Here is a 27,425-nt window from a genome sequence, read left to right as displayed (position 1 = left end):
ATGGACTAACATGTCATGTCCATGTCAAATCAGACTTAAACAAAAATACTCTGAGTTAAATTAAATAATTCACAGGAGAATATGGATAGGTATTAACTTAAGGCAATAAAAAGCTTCTACCAGAACAACCAACACATCACTAGAGAAGGGAACAGTGATAACTTGGGGCAGTTGAAAAATCTTTTTTTGCTATGTTTGAAGTCATCGGACTATTAAGGACTACACAGAGACTGAAGCTTTTGTTTTCGGCTCTCCCACACGAACTCTGCTCTCTTAGCCACCAATTTCATCTTGCTGCCTTGGCTGTAAGCTCAGGAATTCCCCCACAAAACCATTCTGCCTTGCCACCTCATCACTTCTTTTAAGATGCTCCTTAAAATCTAATTTGATTACCAAACTTTTCCTCACCCGTTCTACTCTCCATTCATTGGGTCGGTGTCAATTATTGTCTGATTACGCTCCAGTGAAGCAATTGGGATATTTTCCTACATTAAAGGCACCATATAACTGCAAGCTCTTGTTGAAAGATTCTCTAAGGCTGTAAACTCTCAATCTGGCTTGTTGCTGCAATATGTGAATCCATCGATCATCCCTGAGGTTTAGGTATTCGATATAAACATCCTTTTTAGATGCCCGTCAATAGATAGACCAGTTTGTGAATTCCTTGTTTAATTATTCTAGCTTTTATATATTTCCATTCTAAATATCTAACAGGGCACTATAAACATTTCTTTAGGTAATCCAGAAGGCCAGTGACACCTTGAATGGAATCAGCAGTTCAACTGTGTGTAGTGAAGTTATCCAGTCAACACAAGGCATGGAATACCTCTTGGGTATGGAATAAATGGCAGTAATTGTTAATTGAAATGGTTTTGTTAAAGTCAGGGATTTCTGGTTATGCAGTGATGCACTTACACAACACCGGAACATTTTGTCCTCCAGGAAAGATCATGGGAATTAGGAGCAGAAGTAGGCAATTCAGCCCCTCGAGCCTGCTCTGACATTCAATCAGATCATGGCTGATCTCTTCCTGGTCTCAAATCCACCTCCCCACCTGTTCTCCATATCCTTTTAGCCTGTTTTTATCGATGTCGGCAATATTTTTGTATCAATTTGAAACAAAATTACTTTCTTAAAAGTTTAACATCCTTTTTATTCCTTTTCTCTGGTCTCCTTTTTGAGATCATACTCAATAGTTCATCGTCTAGGGTGAGCAATTGACAGACCTCTCTGGCTTTTATTGGCATTACTGTTGAGCCATCTGTTCAATAAATTTGACGATTCTCTCCTACCTTCCCAACTCCCGGTTAGGGGGATCCTAACTTCTCTTCAAGCATCTCTCTTGCTGCTTTTGATCTGGACCCTGTGGCATGTTGAATTGCAGGCAGGATCCAATAATTTCAATTTAATCAAATTTTTTTTTTTTTAATTTTAATTCTCCTTTTTCACATTTTCTCCCACATTTACATCCATCAACAATAAACAATAATCAGCAAGATATGTCAGTCCCCATAATAACAACGATCCCATCTACCCACCAACCCCCAAACCTCAACCCACATGTTTACATAAACAAATGACAAAAAGGAATCAGGGATTACCCGTAGTCACCCTTAATCTTACACAGCGCCCCCCCCCCCCAAAAAAAGGTCTCCAGCTCCTCCCGTCCACTGCCTCTTGTAAAACTCCTCCTCCCAACCTCGATTCCTTCACCCCAACTTTCCAACCCGGCTAGACCACTCGGACCCTGTTCTGCCAGGCTCCGATGGCCGCAGCCCCTCCCCCCACCTCACTCCCGTTCACTGGCCGGCTTAAACCGGCCGGCGTGGGTCCCTTTCCCACTTGCCCGGCCCTAGGAAAGCCCAAAGATCCCCTTTTAGCCCACAAACCCCGCATATCCACCTACACCCCAAAGAACCCTCATTTCGAGTGAAAGTCCCGTCCCTTCCCTTGTCCAAATATATACCACATTGGCTCCTTTAGCCGCTACACCCACGCGCAGTGATACAAAAAAGAAGAAAATACAGTCATGAGGTTACATCGGCACATGGCCATTCCTCAATTTGTCAGTTCTGCCACAGTCCTTCTGCTTTCGCAAACTCCTCCGTTGCTTCCGCCGTTCCAAAATAAAAGTCCCTGAGCTTGTAAGTCACCCTCAGCTTCGCTGGATATACAATGCCGCACCGCACCTTGCTAATGTACAGTGCCCTCTTCACCCGGTTGAAGGCAGCCCGCCTCTTTGCCAGCTCCACCGTAAAGTCCTGGTATACACGTATACCAGCTCCAGCCTACTGCACCACCCGCGTCTGCTTGGCCCAGCTCAGGACCTTCTCCTTCACACTGTACCTACAGAAGCACAGAGTCACTGCCCTTGGCGGCTCACTCACCTTTGGTACAGGCCTCCACGACCGATGAGCCCGATCCAGTTCATATCGGGAGGGATCCTCCCCCTCCCCCAATAGTTTTGCCAGCATCGCGGCAAAATACTCAGTCGGCTTCGGTCCTTCAACTCTTTCGGGCAGCCCCACAATCATCAAATTCTGTCGCCTGGATCTGTTTACCAGGTCTTCCATTTTCCCTTGCAGATCCTTGTTAGTGTCCATTACCTTCCGCATCTCTTTCCCCATCAAGGCAAGTTGATCACCGTGCTGCAATAACGTCTCCTCCACTTCCTTCAGCGCCTCCCCTTGCTCTCGCATCTCCGCCACTGCGCTCGCCACCTCCGTCCTCACCGGGGAATCCGCCTCCTCCACCAGCACACTCAAAACCTCCCTCATCTCCTCACCGTCTCCATGCATTTCGCAATCTGCGCCAACTGTTTTTCAAATTCCGCAGCCATCACCTTAATTATTTCTTCAGCCGTAAGCAGTGCGGCCTTCCCTGGTGCTCCAGCCTCCATTTTCCTTGGTGACCCCGCGGTGACCTTTCCACTCCCCGACGGACCTTCAGCTGTTTTTTTTCCGGCCGTTTTTTTGCTCACCCTCAACATTTTTCTTTGTTTTTTTTTCCTCCTGTGTCTTCACTGTGCCTCCTCCGTGCCTTCTCCCTGCTTCTGCCGCCTCCGTGGATCCTGGGACCGGGCTTAAAGCCCCGAAAATGCCGTTCCCGAACGGGAGCCCTCCATTGTGCGGCTGCCTCCCGCCCGCCGTCATCGGAAGTCAATCAATTTAATCAAATATTAAATGCTTTTTCACGATGGATATTCTCAATTCTGCTTCATTAGAGTTTGCAAAAAAATGTTTTTTGTGGGTGTTATGTGAAGGAAGCTACTTGTGTACTTTGAAAATCACAAGGGACCTTCATGCTGCTACAGAAGTAAATTTTCACAAAATAGTATCCTTATCAAATTAACGGATGGAGCTTCTCAAGTCGAATAGTGTATTATCCATGTGATTAATGCATTTAATTAATACTTCTTCCCAAAGTTACCTTCCCTTTTCTCCAAAGGCACTCGATGGTAGTGGGAAATTGTCCCATAGCTACTGGGAGCCTTCTACTCTCTTGTTCAAATGATCGTTCTTCATGCACGAGCCTACTTGCTGAATAGCAGAAGGCATTTTGAATGTGAGGAGTATCACAGTCGTGCATGACCCTGTCTTCACCCATCACCTATCCACACACATTTATTCACCAAGTTAAAGTGACAAGCAGAACAAGTCATGACGAGCAGAAACATTGGCTGGTATTTCCTCCCCCAAACCTAGGCAGGCTTTGACCCAAATACTTACAGTAGGTCAATTCAATAATATCTGGGAACCCAGCTCAGACTGGCAATCAAATCTGAGACCCCGTGCTCTGTATGGCTTTGTGTATACGTTAACTTATTTGGAGAAAGTATTCATCCCAGTAAATATTGAGTCAAGTTTTCTATATTTGTAGAGATGCAGGAAATAGTAAATTAAGTTGTAAATGCTTCCACTTCGTAGCATTGGGCGCACACGTTGTACTGTAATCTGAATGTTGGTTGCATTGTCACAGTGTTTAACATCCACAATAATCATAGAGTCTGTTTTTGGCTGCCATGATTACAAATCTTAGAATAAGCATGTCATTTTGACCATATGTCAAAATAAAGTCATCCCAGCATTCTCAAATAGCTGAGAATATACCAAGAGGACTGTGCTACAAGCACTGATTAATCCGGAAAATATTATTTTGGAAATCTTTGGCCCACCTTCAACTAGTCTATTCAGGATGGCTAATAAAGCATCTTTTGACAGGGGTGGATCAACCCTGCAGTTTGTGTTTATTTTTATTTTTCTGCATTGATTCGATTCACTGCATCTTGCACATCTATTTTGAGGATACCTGTGGCAAATAATTAAATGGATCTTGAGATTTCTGAGCTGAGCAGATGCTGATGGTGGAACAGGACAAGTCATGATAAATGCATTGGTACACTTGTAACTGTAAAACACAAATATCTTCCTTCTAGCAGAAGGAGGCCATTCGGCCCGACAAGTCTGTGCCAACCCTCTGAAAGAGAATCCATAAATAGGCCCACTCCCCCGCTCTATCCCCACAACCCCATAACTGCACATCAGAGGCCACTAAGGGGCAATTCAGCACGGCCAATCCACGTAGCCTACACATCTTTGGACTTATGGGAGGAAACCGGAGCACCCGGAGGAAACCCACGCAGAGACGGGGAGAAAGTCCAAACTCCACACAGACAGTCACCCAAGGCCGGAATTGAAACTGGGTCCCTGAAGCTTTGCGACATCAGTGCTAACCACTGTGCCACCGCCACCCTATGTATTTATTGTTTCAATAAGGTCACCCCTCATTCTTCTGAATTCCAATGGGTATAGGCTCAAGCTGTTCTTTATAAAATAAGCCCGGGAATGAGTCGTGTGAACCTTCTCGGAACCCAGTCAAAAGCAATGATATCCTTTTCCAAATAATGAGACCCAAATTATATACAGCACTCCAGATGTGGTCGAACTCTGGCCCTGTCTAGTTGCAGTAAAACATGCCGACTTTTATATTCCATCCTCCTTAACGATAAACATCAACATTCCATTTGCCTTATCACCGGCAGACTAACGTTTTGTGATTCATGAATCAGGGCATCCAGATTCCTCTACCGCCGAGTTCTGAAATCTCACCATTTAAATATCTTACTGCTTTTGTATTCTTCCTGCAAAAGGTGGGCGGCACGATAGCACTGGTTAGCTCTGTTGCTTCACAGTGCCAAGATCCAGTTCGATACCCAGCTTGGTTCACGGTCTGTGTGGAGTCTGCATGTTCTTCCCGTGTCTATGTGGGTTTCCTCCAGGTGCTCCGGTTTCCTCCCACAAGTCCCAAAAGACTTGCTTGTTAGGTGAATTGGACATTCGGAATTCTCCATCAGTGTACCCTAACAGGCGTGGGAGTGTGGATTTTCACAGTAACTTCATTGCAGTGTTAATGTAAGCTTACTGGTGACACTAATAAAGATTATTATTATAAAAATCGGCCAAGTTCATAATCTGCCAAACGTTTGCCCATTGACTTACCCAATCTATATCCCTTTTATAGTCTACCTACTTTTGACAATTTACTTTGCTACCCATCTTGCCTTGAATACACTATACAGAATTATAACTATTACTGGCCTAGCTGAAGCTTTTTCTGGTAATCGGTGTATTCTGCTTTCTATTGCTCGAAATCTGTCACAGTGGCTAATGTGCTTTTCTGTGACCCTCAATTAATTTGCAAACCTCGTATCAGAACTGAAAGCGTTCGACTGCTAGTTTACTTCTCTCCTGAAAATTTCTCTGGTCTGGGGAGGCATATCTAGTGCAAATGATTTGTCACCATGTGTTATAATTCTTCAAGTCCTCTAACATTCACCTTCATTCTGCAACATTTCCTGTCAGTTCCTCGTGAACTGTCAGTTCTTCCCAGGCGTTTCAGTTTTAATCAGTAGCATGATTCAAACAATTCTGCCTCTCAGCCTGTGCACTACCTGGTTACTTTAACAGCTGTCAACAACTGCTCAGGCCACCAACACAGTTTGATATTAAGCCCAAATTAGTGTCACTCAGCGGACTGAAAAAACAGCTGTTACAGTAGTCAGCTCAGTTTACACCTTAAAAAAACTCTTCAAAGCTGCCAAGAAGTTCCTGAAGTTATCCAGCATTTAAGCTTCCATTGACCAACACAAGCTAGCAGCGCAGAGACAGAGAAAGATGACGCTAGTCTGATAGCTGTTAGTGGTCCTGTTGTATCACCGCTCCGCTTACTGACGCTTAGATTCAGACTTGTATTTGTGCGGTGCTTGTCCACTCCAAGACTAGCTGACCAGTGATTAAATGGAAACCGGCTTTGCTGTTGGGTAGCTAAGAGGCACAGATTGCCACTACTTTAAAAACAGATTGTTAATTGAAATTAGAGTGCTGGTGCAAGACCAAACTGACTCACATCTGCAAACAGACTGTTATCCCTTCCAAAATTATCAGCAATTTTACCACAATGAACCATTAGACATGACCTATTTCTGAAACGATATTGGCTATTATCACATCCTTCAGATGACTATCAAATTATCCTAAAAATTGTGTCATTCTTTGACAAATATTTTTTGAATTTTGGGATTTTATTTTTTCCAATTCCGGGGCAATTGAGCATGGCCAATCCACCTACCTTGCACATCTTTTGGGTTGTGGGGGTGAGACCCACGCAGACACCGGGGAGAATGTGCAAACCCCACACGGACAGTGACCAGGGACCGAATCCGGATACTCAGCACCATGAGGCAGCAGTGCTAACCATGTGCCGCCATGCTGGCTAATATTGGGATAATATCTGCTGAACTCCTGTTCTTGGGTTTTACTCCTACATTTATGTAGGTTTTAACCCAGATCGAGGCTAATAGACCCTTTTTAAAAAAAATAAATTGAGTACCCAATTCATTTTTTCCAATTAAGGAGCAATTTAGCATGGTCAATCCACCTAACCTGCACATTTTTGGGTTGTGGGGTTGAAACCCATGTAAACACAGGGAGAATGTGCAAACTCCACATGGATAGTGACCCAGAGCCGGGATCGAACCTGGGACATCGGCGCCGTGAGGCAGCAGGGCTAACCCACCGCCACCGTGCTGCCCTTTGCTTGTTAAATTCAAGTTGTTCTTGGGGGCTGATCTTCCACAGTCCTATTTTTGGGTTTTTTCCCTTTTATATTTTTCTTTATGTTTTTGAATGGTATGATAGATTTAACATCAATCGCCACTTGTGACAAAACATGCCACATGGCAGTGTAACTGTATGGACGAGTAAAGATTATTTTACTTTCCACTTTTTTTTGTATCCAGTGATCAAAGTTCTATGCCTTTTCTTTACTTACCATTGAAAATCATCTAACTTAGTTTACCATGCCTATATTTTTATTATTTTCAGCAATTATTAAATCTCTCCTTCCCTCAAATTAATCAGTTTAAGAGAATTCGGACCTAATTGCTCTAACCTGTGAGACAACGGCCGTCTGTTACTGGGTATGTTTGTGTGTAGCCAGGGAGTAGTTGAACTAGCGATGCTGTGTGAAAGACCCTGCTTCAACAATCGGCAAATAATGCTCTACTCACTGACGTTGCTTGTAACCAGCACCATCGTTGTTGGTATTTTCGTGATCAGCCTCTATTGCGACTTCTCCTGGGCCATCACGCACACCTTCAGAGAGAAACCTGAAAGTACATTCTTCCCTATAGTGAGAGTTTCTGAAAATGTTATCTAGAGCCGTAACAGTTTCTTTCTTCCTTTATGGTGATTCTATCATCTAGATTCCCATTACCTTTTTAACATGATTAAAACAAAGTAGAGATTGGGAGACTTCTCGAAGGGGAGAAATCCTAAAATTAACTTCCTTCACTATATGAAAATAAGCACTTAGAGTAAGATTAAATTATTGCTTTGGAAGTAAATTTTATGCACAAGTGAGCACTGTTTATTTCAACAGGGGTGATCGAGGTGTACAGAGTAACCAAACGTGTTGAGCTTGGAATTAAAGCGACAGCAGTGTGCAATGAGAAACTCCAGCTACTGATGAGGGAAATAGAGAAGATCTGGAGTAGCTTGATGATATTCATGTCCCTCACTCCCCTTACGGTAAGGTCATTGGTTTCTAAACAAAATTTTTCATCCTCCCTGCAGAAGCTTCTGAGTTTCCATTGTGTCTCTCTTTACGGATTTAAAATTCAGATTGGAAATCTGTCTGTCAAAAAGTAGGGATTATCCTGTTAATTGTCCAGCGTTATTTTGAAAACCTGATGCTGTATTCAGGTAGAAAGCTTGGAATGTCCCAGCGTTCCAACAAGATGAGTTTTTTTTGAAATGAGTAAATATATGTGTGCAAGCAATATTGAGCAAGCGTGTAATGTAGATAAATCTGCTGGATCATAGGGAGTTACTGCTTCCAGAAGTCATCTTATTTGACTCAGCAAGAGTCCTTCAAATCCTCAGGTGTCTGCTTGATGAGCGTTTATCTTTTACTGTCTCATTATGCCAGTTAGCAGCAGCTGAAACGTACAGCAGTGAACTATGGGCATCCATTATAGGACGCTTGGGGCAATGGGGAGTAAAATCCTTAAATACACATGAGCTTCCTCTTGGGCTTTGGCCTCCTCATAACCCTGCTTCCATCCCAGTTTTTATTTTTATTCAAATTTTAACATTTTTACATTTAACACATAACATTACAAGACAAAATGACCCAATACCAACCCCTAAACTTGCCCCCCCCCCCCAAACACCTCAACCAACCCCCCTCTCTACCCTCCCACAGCAGATAATGGTAACCAGCTCCCCAAAATGTTGTCTACACAAATCCATCTTTTATGGAACCCCTCACTCATCCCCTCTTAAAGCAAATGTCATCTTTTCTAAGTGCAAGAACCACATTAGATCCCCCAGCCACACCGAGACACGGGGTGGAGAAGCTATCCTCCACCCCAACAGGACCCGCCTGCGAGTGATCAAGAAGGCGAAGGCTAAACGCCTGCCCCCGCTTCCGTCTGCAACTCCAACAAGTCTCGCCCCGAATATGGCCCCCAGGGGACGGCGCTCTGTGTGCTACCTTTAGCTGTATCAACCCCAGCCTCGCACACGAGGTTGAGGCATTCACCTTCCACAGCACCTCACAACAGAACCCCCCCCCAGCGCCATCCCCAGCTCCTGCTCCCACTAACTTTCACCCCTCCAGAGACAATCCATCCAGTTTTGATAAGATAGATAATTTTCTAACTGCACTGGATTTTGGGACCTACAGTAAGACTCTTGAATGACTCCCCAGTTTTGTTATTTATTTAAAAATGTGTTTTTATTCAAATTTTTTATAAAATTTTACAAACCACAACAGAAAGAAAGCAACAAAAACATAACAATAATAATAATAAAGAAAAACGACAAGAGAATTAACAACTTAACAAAACAAGGTGGGGTATCTGCCCTTTACCAGTGAAATCTATCCACTACCCATAACCCTCCCCCCCGCCCTGGAGAACCCCTGCAAGGACCCTCTTAAGGCAAACTTTATCCTTTCCAAACTTAGAAACCCAGCCATGTCACTGACCCAAGTCTCCACACTTGGGGATTTCGCATCCCTCCACATTAACAAGAGCCGTCTCCGGGCTACCAAGGAGGCAAAGGCCAAGACTCCGGCCTCTTTCGACTCCTGCACTCCCAAATCTTCTGGCACCCCAAATATCGCTATCCCCCCCAGTTTTGTGTTATGTAGTCAATTGAGATTCATATTCTTCATCAACTTAAAACAAGCTGGAACTTGGTCTTTTGCTTTGTTTTGTTACTGTAAGATTGGATTTAGCTTTATGGTTCGGCTGAAATGGCGCAGAATGTCCCCCGTCCCCGTCCCCCCAATGAAATGCAGACAGTGGCTATGAACAGAGAATTCTTTTGTTTTAAAATAGTAATAGGTGCATTGTTATGAAGAATAAAAATGCCTTGTATTCACTGATTTCTATTTCTATAATTGCATTCCATTGGAATGATGTAGAAGGTAAGCAGAACTTTAGTTTCAGTCTTTGTTCTCAATTCTATACTTGTCGTTAGCATTAAATTGACACCAGCACCTATGCATTAGATTAATTAAAGAAAAATATTTATAGCAATTAAAACTTTGGGGGTTTTAATACGGCAGACTTGTCTTTCAGCAGGCTAACAGCTGTTACCATAAACAAACATTGTCACCTGTCTCAAACCTGTATCTTTACTGTTCCTCTTGGAGATATGGGTACTTAAAGAACAAATATTACATGAATACAATTAAATGGAGGAAGCAGAAATACAAACTTTCAGAAGTTCAGTTAGCAATATAAGCACTTCTACATCAAACACACTAGTTTTAACAATGACTCAAGTCAATTCTTTAGTTCAGATAAATGAAAAGCATCAGTGTCGTGCCCAGTAAAAGGCATATTTTACACATTCAAACCTGGATTGTGTTCATATGGAAGCCTTTATTTATTTTAAAATGGACATTGATGAATTGTTGAGATAGCTGCCAAAGGGGAGAGGTGAGCTTTACAACTTCAACTCAGACTATCAAGCTTCCGGAAAGTTCTGAATTGAATCATGATGGGTGTCCTCCTTGAATGGGCATGCCTGGGCAGCACTCTTTTGTGTTTGGCGTTGTTCGAAACTTCAAAGTACAGACTCCTAGTGTCTATGTCTTCAGGTTTGCAATGTAATAAAGTAAAGCTGACCAGATCAGATATCCAGAAATGAAGTGTGAAAGATAGCCACTTACATTCTATCGTATATCAATGGGCATAGACCATGTGACTGAAACTGATTCTCCGATATTGATAGACCACCCTCGTTCTTCCATTATATATCAATGGCCATTGACCATGTGAATGAAACTGGTTGTCTAGAAAACATTTTTCCAAAAATTTGTAAAAGATCTGGGGTAGTCTGCAGAATGACCAACAAGACAACAGCTGAGAAAAATGCTCTGCCACCTTTGGCCTTTAAAAACTGAGTGACGTGAACCGCTCCAGTGCCATGCTGGCCCCCTCTAATTCACGACGACGCGAACACTTGGCCTCCATATCGGAGAATCGCCCCCTTCCTTTTTCACTAGACTCTGAAAGACAAGTGAACTGTGAACTTATTTTGGTTTATACTTGTAGAAGTGTACTTTCTTCTTTAATTGTATCTTTCCTGAGTGTGTGGTATGCGACTGACATAGCCTTTTGATCTTTTGAAGTGAGTGCATGAATAAATAAACTTTGTTTAATCCCACAAAAGACTGCTGCTGACACTTTTTAAATTGACCATTACACCAGAAGAGGTATGGAAACGCACACATCTACCTTTTAAAAGATAAACCACACTGATTACTGACAGAAGAGAAGGAAATTGGGGGTTTCCATTTACCTCTCCTCCCCTCTCCGTACCGGAAATTGGATGCAGCATCCGAGATTTGAAACAATTGATGGGGTTACGGGGATAGGGTGGGCGAGTGGACCTGGGTAGGGTGCTCTCACAGAGGGTCGGTGAACACTCGATGGCTGAATAGCCTCCCTCTGCACTGTAGGAATCTTCTGGATCTATGGACTAAAATGAGCTGAATCTGACATTTTAAGATTGAAAAGAAGTTTAATAGCTGAAATAGTTTCTTTAAACCAAGCAACTACTGCAACATGTTTTGTACACTAACACTAGAAAGTAACGTGTAGTTTTGATGCAAAAATGACTTAACTTGGCGAAAATTAGTATCCCTAAGCATCGAACAGCTAAAGGCCATTGATACAGTACGCATATAGTAGATCTAGTACTGACGGTGCTGGTCAAGCGTTTGGGTCTCACTCCAAGTTCGGAATGGGTAGAAGAAACAACCTGAAAAAGACCAAGTTACCCGTGCCAAAAAAGGTCTGGAATCGGGCACACTAGAGGTAGAGTTTCAGGAAAAAGAAAAATAAAGGAAAGAGAGAGATTCCAATTGCCCGCGAGGGAGAGTTGCAGGTGCAGAGAGATAGGGAATCGAGACAGAGTGCAGCAACTAGGGAAAACAATCGCAACCTAGTGGCAATTTTTATTCCCTTCATGCAGAAATGCATTTTGATTTCCTGGAGTACTCCCAATTTGTCCGCAAGTTTGAAGAGGAGGATGCGCAAACTTTCTGTCCTGTTTTTGGAAAACTGGCAGCTTAGTTACAGTCGCCACCAGAGATTTGCATGGTACGAGGTCAGCTGGTTGGAAAATCATGCTGCCAACTGATAGTTCCTCCAGTTTTGGTCAGACAAAGGCTGCTATTCTCAGCACCTATGAACAATTCCAGAATTCCCATAAAAAGCCCACACACCTTCCGAAAATTCAAGTAACCTTTGGCCAGTAGGTCCGAGTTCTAAAGATTACGCATGTCTACAAAGGATTAAGAGAAATAATTTTGTTGGAGGGGTTTAAAAACTGTCTCCCATATAACCTCCAAATTTGCATTGTAAAAGGATGGTTTCCAGAGACACAGGTGGAGCTATCATGGCTATTGACTACAATTTAACCCATAAACCTTTGAACCAAAGCAATTTTGAATCTGGTAGCTCTTATCAAGCAGGAAGAGATAAAAAGAAGTGTATGGAACACAAATAGACTCCAGAGGAAAGGAGAATAGGGAAGATCAGACAAATCAATCCTTAACTTTAAAAAGAAAGAGGGCACCATGGCGGCGCAGTGGGTTCGCCCTGTTGTCTCACGGCGCCGAGGTCCCAGGTTCGATCCCGGCTCTGGGTCACTGTCCGTGTGGAGTTTGCACATTCGCCCCGTGTTTGCGTGGGTTTCACCCCCACAACCCAAAGATGTGCAGGGTAGGTAGATTGGCCATGTTAAATTGCCCCTTAGTTGGAAAAAATGAATTGGGAACGCTAAATTTTTTTTTTTAATTTAAAAAGAAAGAACCAGAAAGACAAGCCAGGCCACATAGTAGAGAACTCTTGGTTCACCAAGGAACCAACAAGGGGGAGCTGGGGTCAGAGCCTGATAAGTACCCAACCCAGACTCAATGGCGTTCGGGCAAGGTTCTAACCAAGGCGTCTTGCCAAAAGGGACCGTAGGAGATAAGAGGCGTTTTCAAACACTACTTGCAACAGAGTTTATGGTTTGCCACCCCAAAAGCAGGACCCCACAGTGCCTTAAAAAGGGGCTGACTAGAACATGTTTAAAGATTCCCCTTGTAAAAAGTCACCTAAAGAAGAAGTGTGTCAGCGGGTGGTGACAGTTGGGGTGTTCCTGAGATTGCCTATTGGGGAGATAGACCTATTGTTGGGAAATGGCTTGGTGGAAAGCTAGCTCCTGTGCCGAGGGGTTCAAATACAGTTCCTGGGGCCTGGGAAAATAGGTGGAAACTGGAAAAGGGGTGTTCAGCTGCAGAAAGCTGAAGAAGACCCTAACATCCTACGGGGGGCAATACAGCTAATCAGGATTTGGGGAACAGGAGGAAAGTTGGAGAACTTTCCAGAGGCTAGAAGAGATTCTTCCAAGGTAAAATGGGTCTCATTAGAATCCAGAAAAGCTAGAGGGCAGAACTAGGCCAGTAAAGTTAAAGAAGGCCAAGGAAGGGTCTATAAAGTTTTAAAAGAATGAAGGGGCTGAACCAGAGGCCTGGTTAGTAGATACCTTTTCTGATTTAAATAGGGACAGGGGAAGTTCCCAAACCAGCAGACACTCGGCGAGGAACATGTTGAAGAGCCACTCAGTGAGGAAGATGTTGAAGGGGCAGTGGCTGGTGGGTCACCTGTGGGCTGCAGCGTCGCAAAGGATATCGGGGAGGTTTGGAGAGCAACCCAGCCCAAAGTAAAAGCAGTGGGGAAGTCAATACTCCTGAAGATAAAACACACTTGTGACAGCTGCAAGGGCAGTCTCAAGTGCAGCTAACCCAGGAGTAACCACAAAGTCATCAAAGGATCAGGTTCACGACTGAATCCATCTGAAACTCCAGTTCAATATCTCAGGCAACTGACAGGAATGACCGAGGCACCTCACAGGTGTCTAAAGCAACGCACCCCGCAACATTACCCTGGAAATATGAGTCCTCAGTGGTTACGTTACGAGGATGGATTACCAAAATTAGACTTGTTTTTGCAAGAATTTAGGGCACGATTCCCCCCCCCACGGCAGGTGGGAGAATCGCCGGGGTGCCGCGCGAATCGCGCCACACCGCCCCGACCACCGCACGCGATTCTCTTCCCCCCCCCCCCCGAAACCAGCGAAGCGCGATTCGCGCCCGGCCGCTCGGAGAATCGCCACAAACGGCAAGCGGCGATTCTCCGGCCTGAATGGGGCGAGCGGCCGCTATAACACGACAGGTTCCCGCCGACGCCATCCACCCCTGGTTGCTGCTGGTGGGAACTCGCGGGGGGGGGGGGGGGCGGCCTCCGATGGGTTCTGGCCCGCGAGAGGCCGTCCTCTCCCCCGCCGGGCCTACCTCCTTCCACGCGCGGCCCCAGAACACCAGCGCCATGTTGGTGAGGGGCCTGCGCATGTAAAAAGCCCCCCGCGCTTGTGCAGGATTGGGCTTCCCCAACTGCGCATGTGGGGTTGGCGTGGCGCTCATTTGCCGCCACGTGAGGGCGCTGGAGTGGCGTGAACTGCTCCAGTGCCATGCTGGCCCCCTGTGGGGGCCATAATAAGTCTTGCCCGGGCCCTGTGTGACGGAGAATTCCGCCCATAGAATGTTATGGGGTGATCTGATCGAAGTATTCAAAATATTGAGGGAACCAAGAGGTGAAGTAATCAGCGGGGAGCGTAACTGCTTAGGAATACAAAAAAACACGAACAGACAAAGCTCAAGAGTGGTTACGATTGTCCCCATCCCACAAAATATGACAGTGTATGGAAAGGCTCAGTAAACCAAGGTCCACCACACTAAGAAAACAAAAAGGGACGGTCAATAGAGAATTAAAGGCGCTATATTTAAATGCGCGCAGTGTACGGAACAAGGTAGATGAGCTTGTGGCCCAGATTGTGACTGGCAGGTATGGTGTGGTAGGCATCACAGAGACATGGTTGCAGGGTGTTCAGGACTGGCATTTAAACATCCAGGGATTCACAACCTATCGAAAAGACAGGGAGGTGGGCAGAGGGGGCGGGGTTGCCTTGTTAATTAGGAATGAAATTAAATCAATAGCACTAAACGACATAGGGTCAGATGATGTGGAGTCTGTGTGGGTAGAGTTGAGGAACCACAAAGGCAAAAAAACCATAATGGGAGTTGTGTACCGGCCTCCTAACAGTGGTCAGGACCAGGGGCACAAAATGCACCACGAAATAGAAAGTGCATGTCAGAAAGGCAAGGTCACAGTGATCATGTGGGACTTTAATATGCAGGTGGACTCGGTAAATAATACTGCCAGTGGACCCAAGGAAAGGGAATTCATTGAATGTTTACAGGAAGGCTTTTTGGAGCAGCTTGTGATGAAGCCCACGAGGGAACAGGCCATTCTGGACTTAGTGTTATGTAATGAGCCAGACTTGATTAAAGATCTTAAAGTAAGGGAGCACTTAGGAGGCAGTGATCATAATATGGTCGAATTCAATCTCCAATTTGAAAGAAAGAAGATAGAATCAGATGTAAAGGTGTTACAGTTAAATAAAGGTAACTACAGGGGCATGAGGGAGGAACTGACGAAAATCGACTGGGAGCAGAGCCTAGTGGGAAAGACCGTAGAACAGCAATGGCAGGAGTTTCTGGGAGTAATTGAGGACACAGTACAGAGGTTCATCCCAAAGAAAAGAAAGGTTATCAGAGGGGGGATTAGGCAGCCATGGCTGACAAAGGAAGTTAGGGAATGCATCAAAGCAAAAGAGAAAGCCTATAATGTGGCAAAGAGTAGTGGGAAGTCAGAAGATTGGGAAGGCTACAAAAACAAACCGAGGATAACAAAGAGAGAGATAAGGAAAGAGAGGATCAACTTTGAAAGTAGGCTAGCCAGCAACATTAGGAATGATAGTAAAAGTTTCTTTAAATACATTAAAAACAAACGGGAGGCAAAAGTTGACATTGGGCCGCTCCAAAATGACGCTGGTAATTTTGTGATGGGAGACAAGGAAATAGCTGAGGAACTGAATAAGTACTTTGCGTCAGTCTTCACAGTAGAAGACATGAGTAATATCCCAACAATTCCGGAGAGTCAGGGGGCAGAGTTGAATAAGGTAGCCATCACAAAGGAGAAAGTGCTAGAGAAACTAAGAGGTCTAAAAATTGATAAATCTCCGGGCCCAGATGGGCTACATCCTAGAGTTCTAAAGGAGATAGCTGAAGAAATAGTGGAGGCGTTAGTTATGATCTTTCAAAAGTCACTGGAGTCAGGGAAAGTCCCAGAGGATTGGAAAATCCCAATTAGCCTAACCTCGGTTGTTGGCAAGATTCTAGAATCCATTGTTAAGGATGAGATTTCTAAATTCTTGGAAGTGCAGGGTCGGATTAGGACAAGTCAGCATGGATTTAGTAAGGGGAGGTCGTGCCTGACAAACCTGTTAGAGTTCTTTGAAGAGATAACAAATAGGTTAGACCAAGGAGAACCAATGGATGTTATCTATCTTGACTTCCAAAAGGCCTTTGATAAGGTGCCTCACGGGAGACTGCTGAGTAAAATAAGGGCCCATGGTATTCGAGGCAAGGTACTAACATGGATTGACGATTGGCTGTCAGGCAGAAGGCAGAGAGTTGGGATAAAAGGTTCTTTTTCGGAATGGCAACCGGTGACGAGTGGTGTCCCGCAGAGTTCAGTGTTGGGGCCACAGCTGTTCTCCTTATATATTGACGATCTAGATGACGGGACTGAGGGCATTCTGGCTAAGTCTGCCGATGATACAAAGTTAGATGGAGGGGCAGGTAGTATGGAGGAGGTGGGAGACTGCAGAAAGATTTAGACAGTTTAGGAGAGTGGTCCAAGAAATGGCTGATAATTCAACGTGGGCAAGTGCGAGGTCTTGCACTTTGGAAAAAAGAATAGGCGTGGACTAGTTTCTAAACGGTGACAAAATTCATAATGCTGAAGTGCAAAGGGACTTGGGAGTCCTAGTCCAGGATTCTCTAAAGGTAAACTTGCAGGTTGAGTCCGTAATTAAGAAAGCAAATGCAATGTTGTCATTCACCTCAAGAGGCTTGGAATATAAAAGCAAGGATGTACTTCTGAAGCTTTATAAAGCATTAGTTAGGCCCCATTTAGAATACTGTGAGCAATTTTGGGCCCCACACCTCAGGAAGGACATACTGGCACTGGAGCGGGTCCAGCGGAGATTCACACGGATGATCCCAGGGATGGTAGGCCTAACATACGATGAACGTCTGAGGATCCTGGGATTATATTCATTGGTGTTTAGGAGGTTGAGGGGAGATCTAATAGAAACTTACAAGATAATGAATGGCTTAGATAGGGTGGATGTAGGGAAGTTGTTTCCATTAGCAGGGGAGACTAGGACCCGGGGGCACAGCCTTAGAATAAAAGGGAGTCACTTTAGAACAGAGATGAGGAGAAATTTCTTCAGCTAGAGAGTGGTGGGTCTGTGGAATTGATTGCCACAGAGGGCGGTGGAGGCCGGGACATTGAGTGTCTTTAAGACAGAAGTTGATAAATTCTTGATTTCTCGAGGAATTAAGGGCTATGGAGAGAGAGCGGGTAAATGGAGTTGAAATCAGCCATGATTGAATGGTGGAGTGGACTCGATGGGCCGAATGGCCTTACTTCCGCTCCTATGTCTTATGGTCTTATATTAACGGGGACAGACAGCGTAGGTAAAGATGAGCTATTTCCACTGATTGGAGATTCTAAATCTTAGGAGGCCTAGTCTAAAAATTAGGGCTGAATCATTCAGGAGAGATGTTAGGAAGCACTTCTTCACTCAAAGGGTGGTAGATGTTTGGAACTCTCTCCCAAAAACAGCAGTTGAAGCTATCTCAGTTAATTTTAAATCTGAGATAGATTGATTTTTGTTTAGCAAAGATATTAAAGGATCTGGGTCAAAGGCAGGTATATGGTGTTAGGTCACAGATCAGACATGATCCCATTAAATGGTGGGACAGGCTCGAGGGGCTGTTCCTATGTTGACTAGAACCTAAATTTACAGACTCGTTGATTTTGAAGGCTGCCACAAAAGGGTTTAGCACTTTGCTGATATCGCAGCCAAACCATCATAATGGTTTGTGTACTATAAGCTTTCAAACAAAACCCAGCCTGGTAAAATGTGACCCATCCTTGGGACTCCTCCACTATTAATTATATTGGGAATTGTTGAGTAAAGTCACCATTCCCAAAATCTTGTGTCCCTAAATTAATAAATATTACCAGATAAAATATAACCACGATTTTAAAGAAAAGGGGGAAACCGGAAACTGTAACAGTATCAGGTTGTGATCTAGAAGTTCTAGATTCTACAGAGAGTGCAGATGTGTACATTTTTCATTTTGTTTAACAAGGAATCCATGTTTAAAATGGAGTAGTTAAATTCCATTTTTTTCCTCATGGGAGGGAGGTGAGTTATGCCCAGTAAATGGCATGTCATGGCATAACTATAAACTGTTCATATGGAACCCTCTGGAATTGCTTTATTTATTTAAAAAGTGGCACTGGTTAACAGGTAAGACGGTTGCCAAGGGGACCAGGTGACCTTTGCAACTCTAAACCTGATGAATAGGTTTCCAGACAGTTCCAGATTGAATAGTACTGGGTGGAGGAGGTCTCCCCCTTGAATGGATAAGCCTAGAAAACACTACTTTGTGGAATTCATGTCTGCTATTGTTCGAACTGTCAATGGACACCCAGGTCGGAGAATAGCCGGGGGACGGCGTGAATCCCGCCGCTCCGACACCGGGTGCCGAATTCTCTGGCGCGGTTTTCGGGCAGGGGCGGGGATCGTGCCGTGCCGGTTGGGGGCCTTTGGCAGTGGCCCCCACCCCCCGGCAATTCTCTGGGCCTCGATGGGCCAAGCAGCTGCCTGTTTTCAGCCAGTCCCGCCGGCGTGAAATGGACATGGTCCATCATGGCGGGACCTGGCTTGTCGGCCATCTAGCGGGATCCTCGGGGGAGGGGGGGGGGGGGCAGGTGGATCCAGCCCCGGGGGGCCCCCACAGTGGCCTGGCCCGTGACCAGGGCCCTACTGATCTGCGGGCGGGCCTGTGCCGTGGGGCCACTCTTTCCCTCCGCGCCGGCCTCCGTAGGGCTCCGCCATGGCCGGCGCGGAGAAGAACTCCCCTGCGAATGCGCAGGGACATGGCGACGGTTCTGCGCATGCACCAGAAAAAGCCAGCGATTCTGCGTATACGCGGGACCACGGCGGACCTTCGGCGCGAGGATTCCGCAACTTCTGGGTGGCCCGACGCTGGACTGGTTTGTGTCGCTCTTGGCGCCGGCGTCGGTCCATCGTGTCAAGAGCAGGAGAATCCCGCCCCTAGTCTCTATATCTCTAGGTTTGCAATGTAACAAGGGAAAGCTGACAAGACCAGTTATCCTCAAGTTAAGTGTGAAAGATGACCATCTACCCTCTATTGTAAGCCATTGACCATATGACAAAATTGATCCTTCGATGCTGAAGTTCCTTTAACCCAAAACTCAGAAAGGGCCTGGGATGGTCTGCAGAATAACACTGACTAGCCAACAGCTAGAGAGAAAGGCTGATGTGCCTTTGCCTTTTAAGAACAAAGCAGCTTAAAATTCTTTTTAACAAAACAAACCTGGCTTGATTCTGAAGCAGTTCACCTGTAAAGAAATTGGACCTCCTAATACAACAGCCACGAGTGCCCAATTTCATGATCTGCTGAACATTCTTCTCTTCAAAGTAATCCTGAACTTAGCCAAACTAATAATAATAATCTTTATTGTCACAAGTAGGCTTACATTAACATTGCAATGAAGTTACTGCGAAAAGCCCCCAGTCGCCACATTCTGGCACCTGTACGGGTGTACACAGAATTTAGAATGTCCAAATTACCTAACAGCACATCTTTCGGGACTTGTGGGAGGAAACCGGAGCACCCGGAGGAAACACACGCAGACACGGGGAGAACGTGCAGACTCCGCACAGACAGTGACCCAAGCCGCGAATCAAACCAGGATCCTGGCGCTGTGAAGCAACAATGCTAACCACTGCTACCCAATTTAAGAGTGGGGAAAAAAACTTAATTCCTCTCTGGACTCTCAAAGGCAAATGAACATAATGATTCTTTTGGTTTACACTTGAAGTGTACCATCTTCTTTAATTGTACCTTTCTTGAGTGCATGGGTGAGACTGATGAGGCATTTAGATCTTTTGAGATGAGTGCGTGAATAAATAATTATCTTTGTTTAAACGCATGAAAGACTGCTGCTGTACTTTTTTTAAATTGACCACACACCGACAGGTTTAAGAACACTAGACATCTACACTTTAAAAATAAGGGAAGGAAATGGAGTTTTCAGTTTATCTTTTCTCCCTTGTCCAATACGTTTGGATAATTCAACCAAACTGATTTGCTTTTCCAGCCTTTGTCCGCATGGTGGACTTTGCCTCAATTATTGTAGTTAAAAACAACTAGATACTGATAATTTTAAATACCAAATTTCTGACATTGTCTACTTATTGATGCTTATTATAACTACATATAAATAAATATGCATGATGTATACACGTCAAAGCAAAAATCTGTTATCAGCAAAATAAATAGCATTTTTCTTAACCATATCTGAAAATAAATTACAGTTTATCTTCCATTGTTTCTCATTAATTTTGATTTTATACCCAGACTCTATTCCTTTACTTTGGTGACTTTAAAGCTTAATGGACCATTTTCTACAGGAGTAGTGTTTTTATTCCAGCCTTCTGTGATTGCTGCTTAAAGATCCAATCATTAAAATTGCTTTGGAGTACATTAATGGTGAAAATGATTGTTGCAACTGTCCAGAAAGTAATTTTGCTTTCACACATTACAAAAACCATAACTTGGGAATTCAAAGCATGTCGCCAAGCTGGCGCATTTTGTCAAAAGCTTTAATTGTCTTATCACTGCAATAGCTAGAAAGTTGCAGTAATATAAAAGCAAAGTACTGTGAAGCCTGGAGATCTGAAATAGATACAGAACTTGCAAGAAAGCCTGTGGAGTGAGAAACAGAGCAAATGTTTCGAGTTCAGTGTGACTTCTTCAGAACTTTGGAAAAAATTGCAGAATCTATTGAAGATTTGTGTGAGGTTCCGGTGTGCTGTTTCTTGGTCTACGGTTCTTAAATGTCAGCTTTAAACTACCCCAGGTTTCAGCTTCCCAATACGGCCAAAGAAAAAGGAAGCAAGGACCATGTTATTTTTGTTTGTATAGAAAATTACCTTCTTGATGGCACTGGCTTTTTTGATGGCATTCCTTTAACATTGGTGTAACTGGTGGAAAAGATTATGGAATTTTAAGGGAAAATTGTCTTCAGTACAGTTCAAGTTTCTGTGGTCTTTGCTAGTTTTAAAAGCATGTCGCTCGAAACTGACCCAGCACACTAAGAGTTTCCCCTGATTGTGCTCCCCAACAGACCTTCAAGCAGGCTCCAAAATTGAACCTGGATCTTTTGGGCGCCAGGACACAATTGTGTATTTTTCCTTTTTTTAATTGCCACTTGTAGCTACATCAAGGAATATTTGCATAGAACTTTTGAAGCAATTATTTGGGGGGGGGGGGAGGGGGGGGGGGGTGAAGTTTTAAAACTCTGCCCTGTTGCACTGGTTTATAGCAGATTTTGCATTTGGCAATGCTGTATGTAAATAAGTTGGAATGAAAACTCGTGGAGAAGAAAAACTTGCAAAATGGGTGCAATTTGTGCAAAAATCTCCAATTGTGCCCACCGACCAATTGTGCCCACCAAATTAACTCTATTTAATCTATCTGTGTATCTATCTGTATCTCCATCATCCTTTTTAAAAATAAATTTGGAGTACCCAATTCACTTTTTCCAATTAAGGGGCAATTTATTGTGGCCAATCCACCTACCCTGCACATCTTTGGGCCATGGGGGAGAAACCTACGCAAACACAGGGAGAATATACAAACTCCACACGGACAGTGACCCAGAGCCATGATTGAACCTGGGACCTCGGCACCGTGAGACAGCAGTGCTAACCACTGCACCACCGTGCTGCCCGATTATCCTTTTTTAAAATCTTTCTCTCCCTCTCTCTCTCCTCCCTTTCTCTCTCGCTCTCGCCCTCTCCTCCTCCTGCTCTCACCCTCTCCTCCCTCTCTCCCCCTCTCTCTCTCTCCCCCTCTCTCCTACTGCCATCTCTATCTGTCCAGCTATATAGATCCATCATAGTGATATTACCATTCTCAGAGTTGCACTATAATTTATTACGGTCAGCTAACCAATCTGTCCAGATGAACCTTCCAATTCAGCAATCCTAGACTAAAATGTTGTGTTGTAGGTCACTGTCATAGATTTTTTTTAAAATGAAAGCCAATAGCCAGAGGTGAGTTTGTAACTTCACAGTACTGGGTTGGCATTATAAGATTGTAAACTTAATATAAACTACTAAAAATGTTAGACCAAATCCGGCCGTCAAGTTATTTGCTGAATCTGCCTAGTTCAAATAATCCAGGAGTCGGGCCTTAACTTGGTGCTAAGAAGATTTTCGAGCAGGGGTGGCACGGTTGCGCAGTGGTTAGCAGTGCTGCCTCACAGTGCTGAGGAACCGAGTTCGATCTCCGCCCCAGGTCACTGTCCGTGTGGACTTTGCACATTCTCCCCGTGTCTGCGTGGGTCTCAACCCCCCACAACCCAAAAGGATGTGCAGGGTAGGTGAATTGGCCACGCTAAATTGCCCCTTAATTGGAAGAAAATGAATTGGGTTCTCAAATTTTTTTTTCCCAGTATTTAAAGCAACATGAAAAAGGCCATTGCGGTCCACCCAACAAGGCCTCCTTTTATACCATAGCAAAATAATTGTTCAGTGTGAACGAGGCAGGGAAACTACATTGTCTGCAATTTAATAGTAAAACCTAATTGTTTGCATTCCTTACAGCCAGATGAAAACTCATTGGATTTCTCCTCGTGCATTCTACGTCCTGGGATAAAAAATGCGAAAGAGCTAGCCTGTGGAGTTTGTCTGCTTAATGTTGACTCCAGAAGCAAGGTAAGCGCAAGCTACCTAGAACTTGCTCACATTCCAATAGTTACTCACTTGATAGACTTAGTTCACATAATTGATGAGTGACTTGCAAGAAGCACGTCTAGCTGAGTGAGCGTTTGCCTGTGCACACTGATGTATCTCTATTCCATTATTTATAGCTAATAAAATCAGAAAACAGATGTGAAAAACAAGCAAAACAATTCAAAGTTTTGCTAGTTTTCATGTCTCAAATAGAGTTCCAATGCAGTGCATTGCCAACTGCAGCATGAATTGGAAGGACTGGGTTTGAACCGCAGCCTTAGCTGGAAATCATACTCAAACTCAACCCAGGTGATGAGTTGTCCACTCAGCCAGGTGGCCAGGTCGATTACACGCTGCAGAGAGAGCTAAATCAACATTCACTAACGTTTTCGCATCTGCTGTAGCTGGCCAAAAAGTATCACCAACTGGCTGAGGAAATGTTTCCAGTCATTTCTTCCTTGCCTCCCACCTCTGACTCCTGTTAACTAGGGTCTCTTTGTAACCTGAAAATATATGAAAGGACATTGTACAATAATTTGAGGAAAAATAACTTTTTGGCTGACCTTTTTGAGGATTAATCATTCCGCTGATGTGGTGCTAACCAGAATACTTATTGCAATATTCCAGGAGGACGAAAACTTGGAGGATCATCCTAAACAAGTATGACCTTCTAAAAGTTACATTCTCAAAACATCTCATCTGCCAAATGGCTATCGAATTGGGCTAAATTAAAATTAACCCTTGAACTGCCTGCAGGGATAATTTTAATATCTTTCCTTTCCTTTCCTACACTATGATCATTTTGGGGTCTTGCGATTACTTGGAGTGGTTTTAAATCTACTGTCTCCTAACAAATGCTGACGGGTCTCACTTTCTTCTCACTGGTGTGGTTGTAATTTTTGGATTGCATGGGGAAATTGGTGTTGCATTCATCAGGAATGGGTGGTTTCAACATGCATGTTGGTGAAATTTAATACATTTTGTTAAAACCGTAAAATTCCTTGTGTTTATCAAATGTGCCATATTATGGCTAAAATATGGAGTTGAATGCAACTTGGGATTGCTTCAAATGGGTGCCCTGAACTAAAAAATGCTCATTCCCAACCGTATAAACTTAATGTTCAAAGTGTGGGGACAGAAGGTTTAGCTGGTGTATGGAGGACTCCAAAATGAATACGCAAGTCATTGTCCAAGAAGGAAAGGAATGTCTGCATCACGCATAACCTGGTCATTTCATTATCATAACCAAGTTGTACCATAGAGATACACAATCATGCATCCAATCAGCCTGTATTTTAACAGTTTTGATGACTGCGCTAAAAAACAAAACAAGGCGAAGAGCAAGGTTTAAGATCACAGCCTGTGCTGATTTTGGTAATCTCGGCAAGAGTGGTATTGAAGCATTTGATAGCTGGCGACAGTTAACCTAAACTGAGAGGTATACAGGAGCTCCCATTGGAAAGCCTACTTATGCTTGTGAATGTTGGGTGAGAGCAGAAACAAACGCAAAGATGATTTCCAACATTTAGATACCGTGCTAGTTGGCTTTTGGCATCAATCGAATCCGTACTCCAACGTGAGACACCATCTTGGGGAGAACAGAGAAAATTTGAAACTAAAATTCACTATTTGGTCTGTGTTAATGTTGCCCTTTGTGTCTATTAAACATCAGGGGATCTCTGCAGTCCCTTCAATCATGATTCAGTTAATGCTGAGCTATGAGATTGTCTGGTAAATGTGATAGGCTAGTTCTATAGATTGACCCTGCATAGCAAAGGAAAAATGGCTAGGATACAATTATGCTAAAGGAATTGGGGCTTATTTAGCTCAATGGGCTGGACAGCTGATTTGCGATGCGGAGTGAGGTCAACAACAAGGTTCAATTCCTGGTTATTCATGAACCTTGCCCCTTACCTGAGGTGTGATGATCCTCAGGTTAAATCAGTGTTTTTCAAACTTTTTTCCCGTGGACCCATTTTTACCAACCCGGCCGACCTTCGCGACCCACGCCGGCCGACTTTCGCGACCCACGCCGGCCGACTTTCGCGACCCACGCCGGCCGGCCTTCGCGACCCACGCCGGCCGGCCTTCGCGACCCACGCCGGCCGGCCTTCGCGGCCCACGCCGGCCGGCCTTCGCGGCCCACGCCGGCCGATCTTCGCGGCCCACGCCGGCCGACCTTCGCGGCCCACCATTTTCTCTTCACCTTGTTTGCTGCTGACAAAAATTCAGGAAATGGTTTTGGGTCCCTTTGGCCGTCGTGCAGGCTCCTCCAATGGAACCTGTTGGATGAAGGTGAAGCCTTCCGGTGTCGGAAAGTATGGAGTCTCCATCTGCCCAAAGTTCTGCATTTTTTTTCCTGTAAAACTTAATAAGATAAAGCCCCCCCCCCCCACCGAACTTATTAAAAAAAAAAAGAATAAAATAAATGAAAAAACTAAAAATAAAATGAATAAACCCCCCCCCCGAACTTGTAAAACAAAAAGCTGCGACCGTTTAACAAAAAAAGTGGCCGCACTGCACATTCGTACCCGATCATCGGCGCACCTGATCTGGCGCACATGATCTGGCACGCATGCGCAGTGCGGCCACATTTTTTTAACATGTTCGCGGCCATTTGAAGGCCGCTTGCAGCCGGCGTTATTAACAGCCGGCTGCTGCGGCTGTTGTGCTCAGACTTGCGCGATCGGGAGCACCGCGGCGGACGGCTCCGCGACCCTCCCAACACCGCGACCCTCCCGACACCCGGCCCCCGAGTTTGACAATGCCTGGGTTAAATCACCACCAGTCAGCTCTCCGGCTCAAAGGGGAAAGCAGCCAGTGGTCACCTGGGACTATGGTGACTTTACTTTGCTAAAGGAATAAAGTATGAATGGGTAGAATTTACTTATTTGTAGATAATGAGTATTTGGTAAATTAATTGAGTGAAACCTTCGCAACAAATTTTGCAAAGATCTGTAGACAAATTTTGAATTTCATCCTTCAGAAATTTAATTTGAACCTAAATTGAGAGCCCAAGTAGAAATTCTAAGTGTTATAAAAACTGTAATAGGAATCATTCCGTTACTATTTAAAGATTTTTAATTGCAAAATTAACAAGAAAGAAGTATGTCCCATAGCAGCCAGAAGAATTTTTTTTAGGTGTAATCACTGACGGCCAATTTGCCCATGACTCACTCCTACAAAAAGAAAATGGCACGGTCATCCATTTTAGGTGTTAATTGAGGTGTAAATATTGGTTAGGTCACCGGAAGAACCCCTTGCACTTTCTTTGACAGTGCCATGGGATATTTTATTTCTAGCTGAGAGGGGACATGGGGCACTTGGTTAACATCTTGCCCAAAATATGAAACCCCTCTCAGTGCCGTGCTGAACTATAATAGTAATAATAGTCTTCTTTAGTGTCACAAGTAAGCTGACAACACTGCAATTAAGTTACTGTGAAAATCCCATAGTCGCCACACTACAGCACATGTTCGGGTACACTGAGGGAGAATGCCCAATTCACCTAACAAGCACCTTTTTTGGGACTTGTGCGAAGAAACCGGGGCATCCGAAGGAAACCCACGCAGACACGGGGAGAACATGCAGACTCCACACAGACAATGACCCAAGCCGGGAATCAAACCCAGGTCCCTGGAACTGTGAAGCAACTATGCTACTAACCACTATGCTACCGTGCAGTCCTACAATCTTTGAAGTTGGTATTCTCCTATGCATCCAACATAAATGACTGCTATTCCATGAGAAGATATTGTAACAAAGGAAGCATTTATGTTAAAATTCAGTTAGTTAGGTTTGGTGTTCTTAATTCTGTCACAGCACAGTAGGGGTTACTAGGGCTACAGGAGGTTGCACTCACTATTCCGATAGTTTGAAGATAGAAAATCTGGAGACATGGTTTACGCCGTCACTGGCGGGGCCGGCCTGAGAGCCGGCAAGTCTGGCTTCAGAGATCGCGGCGCCATCTTTAAAGTGGGCCGTGATCTGCATTTAAAATAAATTCCCTCAAACCCCCCCGGACATGGAGGACCACCCCTTCAATCTTCGGGGTGCGCCCCCCCCCCCCCCCCCCCACCCCACACAAGTATCAGGGACACTCATTTTCTTCCCCCCCCCCTTCCTCCTCCCACCATAATGGAGGAAGGTTACAGCCTCCTGGCACTGCCCACTTCAGTGCCCATTTGGCACTGCCCCAGGCAGCCAGGATGCCATAGGCAGCCTTGGCCCTCAAACCCCTGGGGCCTCCAACCACCTCCCCACCCCCAGGTCATGCCACGGGGTGGGGTGGGGGTGGGGGGGGGCACAAAGCCTTGCTTGACAATGGGTCCA

The 27,425-nt window shown here is 44.6% G+C and overlaps 1 protein-coding gene across 6 annotated transcripts in view; it reads left to right on the top strand.

The window, feature by feature from the left end:
- The window catches only part of synrg (synergin, gamma), a 131,270-nt gene that overhangs the window by 82,405 nt on the left and 21,440 nt on the right, over positions 1-27,425 (top strand). For 3 of the 6 annotated variants that reach the window (XM_072469676.1, XM_072469673.1, XM_072469675.1), the window contains 4 exons: positions 737-833; positions 7,939-8,087; positions 22,965-23,075; positions 23,721-23,753. In XM_072469676.1, coding sequence (XP_072325777.1) covers positions 737-833; positions 7,939-8,087; positions 22,965-23,075; positions 23,721-23,753 — 390 coding nt within the window. Of the gene's footprint in view, positions 1-736; positions 834-7,938; positions 8,088-22,964; positions 23,076-23,720; positions 23,754-27,425 lie in introns of those variants that run through there. The other 3 variants (XM_072469679.1, XM_072469674.1, XM_072469677.1) reach the window with 2 other exon arrangements.

The sequence above is a fragment of the Scyliorhinus torazame genome, chromosome 12, assembly GCF_047496885.1.
Source record: "Scyliorhinus torazame isolate Kashiwa2021f chromosome 12, sScyTor2.1, whole genome shotgun sequence".
In the NCBI taxonomy this organism is placed as follows: Eukaryota; Metazoa; Chordata; class Chondrichthyes; order Carcharhiniformes; family Scyliorhinidae; genus Scyliorhinus; species Scyliorhinus torazame.
Note: the sequence above shows the minus strand (reverse complement) of the source record. Positions and strands in the feature narration are given on the sequence as shown.